Genomic DNA, 5,000 nt, shown 5'->3' on the forward strand with positions numbered 1-5,000 from the left:
GAGACAGTGTCACCTTCTGTCTGATAGCTAATTCAGTGGATAACTCTGAGAATAAAAATCCCCAATTTGGATTTCACTTTTGCATTTTCAGGCTTCCACTTTTGACTTATCTTCTCTGCAGGAACTAAATTAAAGAATGTTTCACTTTTTGCACTTTCTTTTACACCTAGAATCTTTGTGCATTGCTGTTAGGGCTCCTCTAGTGACATCATCAGATAGTGTATGTCAGTAGATCACAAAAAAGGCTTAGATAATTACCTTATATGTAATGAGTTAATTCTTTGTGTTAATGCATAATAATGATAAAGATCTTCAGTTACTAATTTCAATAGTTTTGGGTTTCCATAACTTAACATGAATCCTGATGATTGATTGAATATATTTGGAGCACTTGAATGATAACACTATTACATATTGTCTTTGTATCATGGCACATGGCAACTTTTTTGTGGATTTATTCTTATTTACTTCTATTTCTACTTGTTTTTTTTTTTTGACACATTTACTTATATATAAACCTTCACATCATTTACAATTAGCAGTTAATTTGGCACATTTGAATAATCATTGTTCTGGTTCTCACTTGGCACATTAACTTACTTTTATGTGAAGTAAATACAAAACAATTTTCTTGAACTCTGTTATTACTTTGGAGGTTTGCATTCTTTTCATCATTCAACTCTCATGCACATCCTCTTCTGCTGTAATATATAAAATTGTTTAAGGTTGCACCCCTTCCTGTTGGAATGGCTTTCTTGCCTGAGAAAGTTTCATTGTTTTCACAGCTGTTTTACCATCATTACCATCTCTGTTTCCAATACCAACTAACTTGACTGTATCCTCTGGAGTTCATGCAACCTTATCTTCCTCCTTTTGCCCAGCTGCCTTGAGTCAGTCTTTCTTTCTGAAGAAATTTCCCTTTCCCATCACTTTTCCTTTTCTTATAATCCGTCCCTTCTTTCACTTCGCACATTATTTACCCCAGTTGGTGGATTATACATTTTCTTCTGTTGCCCCATATTATTATTACATCCCGGTAACCCCTACTTTGTTATGGATTATTGATATAATTCACTCAGTATAACATAGACCCCCTTTTTCAGAGTTGATGAAGCAGCTTGCCTTCTTTGGGGAGAATGGAAGGGAGCACTTCGCCCTTGTCATGGCAGGACAAATGCAAACTGGCAAGACTCAAAGTAAAAGTAAGTCATTTAGATTTGGAGACATAACGGTAGACTTTTTTTTTACAAGACGATTTAATGTGGATTGGAAAAAACTTATTTGGATATTATACCAAAAGCTAGTGGAAAAGTATTTTACCTCAAAGGAAACAAGAAAACAAACCCATTTCTGTGGCATCATCCAGTATAGCCCTTTATACCTTTGTGTACTGTGTGGCTGTAGTAAATACCATAGCCATAACATAGATATAGATTTGTTTTTTCAGTGAAAAAAAAATAGGCCAATATAAAATATGATTTTATTTCATTTCATAGTTCATAATAATTATCGTTTCATAATGAATCAGAATGTTTGGGGAAACAATAATATTTTTTGTTTTTATATTTTTACATGTTTTTTTTTAAAAACCTTATTGAGCTTTTTTTACCTCTAAAATGTCTAAATTAGCAGCTTTAGGTTAATACAACTGTTCTGTAACCCCTGCTTCAGCAAAAAGCAACCCTAATACACAACATCTAGCTCACTTAGATATGTCATTACATACTTTGTCAATAAGATACATTATATATTTTTATTGCAATTCACATATAGATGTGAAATCTGTATGAAAACATTACATATTATCAAGTAAACTTTGTAAGCACTCAAAATGTGAAATTAATCCTCCAAAATAGGGAACTTTTAGAAAATGAGAAGATCACTACTGTTTTAGAGTAATTGTAGGAGTTAAAATACTTAATCACGATAATATAGTTATATCCCAGGATACTGAAACTTTATGTGAATCTATTTCCTTCATAACTTTTTTTTCCTTTACTCTTGTCACTGCAGGCATGGGAGGGTGAATATGTTGCTGCTAATAAAGCACGGCCTGATAAAGCGGCTCTGGCAGCTGCTCCTGATAACATAAAGGCAGCGTACAAGACCTATTTTTATTACCGCAAACGCATGGAGAGTGGAGATGCAAGTGCAGGACAGACTGAGGAAAAAGAAACTAAGGACACACATGAGAACAGTGAGCACAAGAGTGATGGAACACAGCAGGATAGTAACGAAGGAAGCAAGCAGGATTTTGAAGAAGTAAGTCATCAGCCTAAGGAATCAGAAGGTACAAAGCTAGCCTCAAACTTAGACAACAACAAATCATCATTGGGTGATCCAAGTACCACTTTGGATGCAGGGAAAATTACTCCTACTTCAGTGCCTAAACCAAGTAGTGGGATATGGGGAAAACACTTGAATAAGGAAGCTTGTCTATCTAGAGCCACCAGTAAGAATGTAAACAGTCCTGGATCTCTTTATAGCAAAATGGCTGAAAAGATGCGGGCTAGTGGCACTATCAAAATGAGAACTTCCTTAAAGAAATTCTCAAATATAGATCGTTCTACAAAAAGTGAAGCAAGTAAAAATGTAGTGAATCCTTCAGTAGATTTAGATTCAAAGAACGATACCTCTGATGCCAGTGACAAACAAAATGCTAGTCAATCAACAGAAAATACTGATTCTGTTGTCAGACCCTTTGAAGAAACACCAGGAAAATCTGTTTCAGAGACTAAAGCATCAGCATTTGACTCCTTTTCAGAGACTAAAGCATCAGTATTTGACTCCTTTTCTGAGTCTAAAATGTCAGTATTTGACTCCTTGAATGATTTTGAGGAGAAAGCTTCTAATAATCTAGACAGTGAACCAGGGCTATTCAATAGTTCTGCATCCAAACTACCATTCCGATTTCAAAAGAAAACAACAACGCAAAAAATGCAGACTCAAGCAATTAGCGCACTTTCCCTTACTCCTGAAAGACTTGAGGAAACTCATGCTGTGAAGAGAAAAGGAGCTCTTAATCGTGGTTGGTTGCTTCGTTGTACAGGAGCAGACGTAGAAGAGGGTGTTGGGGCTGAAGTAAAAGCATCCGATGACTGGAGGTTAAAGTTGATTGATAGAGAATGGACTGAAGATGACAACAAAGGAGATGCATACTCTGGTGAATTTAAAGATGAAAATTTTCAAGATAACTTTGGGAGAGGTCACACTCCAAATAAGGAATTGCATCCTAATAGAACCTCAGGAAAAAGAAAGGAATTGAACACCGTAGAAAAGAGGCAGACTAATACATCTCACACTACAGAGGACTTTCATAGCAGCAACTCTGTTGATTGTAACAAAAAAGATATACCCGGAAAAGATTTATATGATTTTAATGAAGGTCTATCAAACCATGATGCAATTTCTATGGATGTAGCAATGGAGGTACAAGAAGAAGTTAAAACCAAGAGATATCAGAAAAAAGTAAATTCTAAAGCTAATTCAGATCTTGAAGAGCAAACAGTACCTGCAAATGAAGAGGGAATTCCAGAGGAGAGAGTATTGTCAGTGCTGAACAATCAGGAACAAGAAAGCAATGTTGGAGACACCGAGACCACTGCTCCACGAAAGCGAGGGCGACCCAGAGTCAAGAAGGTTGACGCTGGCGAAGTAGAGAATGCTTCCCCAGCTCCACGGAGACGAGGAAAGCCTAAGGTCAAGGGAGATGATGCTGAAGTGACACCAGCACCCAAAAATAGCAAGAGGAAAAGGAAAGAAACCTTGGAAGAACTGGAAGCAAGTGGAAAAATACAGTCATCTTGGCCACCTCCAAAGAAGGTGAGGAATTCAAAGGCAAAAGCTAGGAAAAATATTGAAGAACTAAATGTTACAGAGAAGGCATCAGATGATACTGCTCCTGAAAAGACAGTGGCTCCAGAGGATGGCTTCAATGAATATAATGAACTTGATGATATAGAGAAACATGGAACAAAAGCAGCAGGTGGTAAAGCATACCTGAGCAAAGAGGAGAGATTTAGAAAGAAGATAACAACAGGTTCGGCCAACAACAATTTTGTGCGGATTAATTTGAAGAAGAAGACCTTTGTAAGAGGCCATAAGCACATCAATGGTAGTAAATATAGGAGGATGGAGTGGAAAAGAAAACAGTCTTTGAAGAGTGGAGAAAGCATGTCCACTGGAAAATCTTTTACTTGCTTCAAATGCGGTGATTTTGGGCACTGGGCTAGATTTTGCCCCGGGAAAAAGGGAGACAAGCTCTTGGCCTTAGAAGAATATGACGAGAATGAATCCACTTTTCTTAGTTTGGAAGATGCAGCAGCAATGGCACTGGGTATCAAGCCATCAGACCAAAATCCGAGTACTACCAAAATGTATTCAAACGTTGATGAGGTTAGTACTGAAAGTGGTTTAGATGTGACTAGTACAGAGCAGGAAAATAATGAAGAACCAGCACTTGAGGCCGAGGCAACAAAGCCTGAGACTTGCGAGGGTGCCCAAGGAGGAACTAGCATGGAGGATGATTTCCAGATGGATGCTGATGATGATCTCTTTGCTGACATTGATGAAGATAAATTAGATGAAAATGATAGTCAACCCACTCAACTTTCATCACAGCCTTCATACGAAGGAGGTGATGACAGCATCATTAGCAAGACAACAGAAATTACAACATATCCTACATCCCATGAACAAAACTGGTACGGAAGTCGACCTTCCATAGAACCACTCTATGAATTAGTTGATGGTGAAATAGGTCCAACCCCTGCTGAAGTGCATGAAACACTGAAGATGTTTGGATACCCATCCTTCAGAGCAGGGCAAGAAAATGCGATCATGAGAATTCTCTCCGGGCAGTCGACACTTCTGGTACTTTCTACAGGATCTGGCAAGAGTTTGTGTTACCAACTGCCAGCTTACCTTTATGCCAAACATAATAACTGCATCACCTTATGTGTGTCTCCACTTGTATCTCTCATGGAAGATCAAGTGACAGG

General features: G+C 37.8%; 1 protein-coding gene across 1 annotated transcript in view; it reads left to right on the forward strand.

Annotated features, from left to right (window-relative positions):
• RecQ4 (RecQ4 helicase) overlaps nt 1–5,000 on the forward strand; it is an 8,349-nt gene that overhangs the window by 1,056 nt on the left and 2,293 nt on the right. The window contains exons 2-3 of the mRNA XM_043009315.2: nt 1,104–1,202; nt 2,014–5,000. The exon at nt 2,014–5,000 is cut by the window's right edge and continues 2,293 nt beyond it. Coding sequence (XP_042865249.2) covers nt 1,137–1,202; nt 2,014–5,000 — 3,053 coding nt within the window. The 5' untranslated portion in view covers nt 1,104–1,136. The remainder of the gene's footprint in view (nt 1–1,103; nt 1,203–2,013) is intronic.

The sequence above is a fragment of the Penaeus japonicus genome, unplaced genomic scaffold (assembly GCF_977035675.1).
Source record: "Penaeus japonicus unplaced genomic scaffold, GWHDUDI00000001_assembly GWHDUDI00000034, whole genome shotgun sequence".
NCBI classification, from domain to species: Eukaryota; Metazoa; Arthropoda; class Malacostraca; order Decapoda; family Penaeidae; genus Penaeus; species Penaeus japonicus.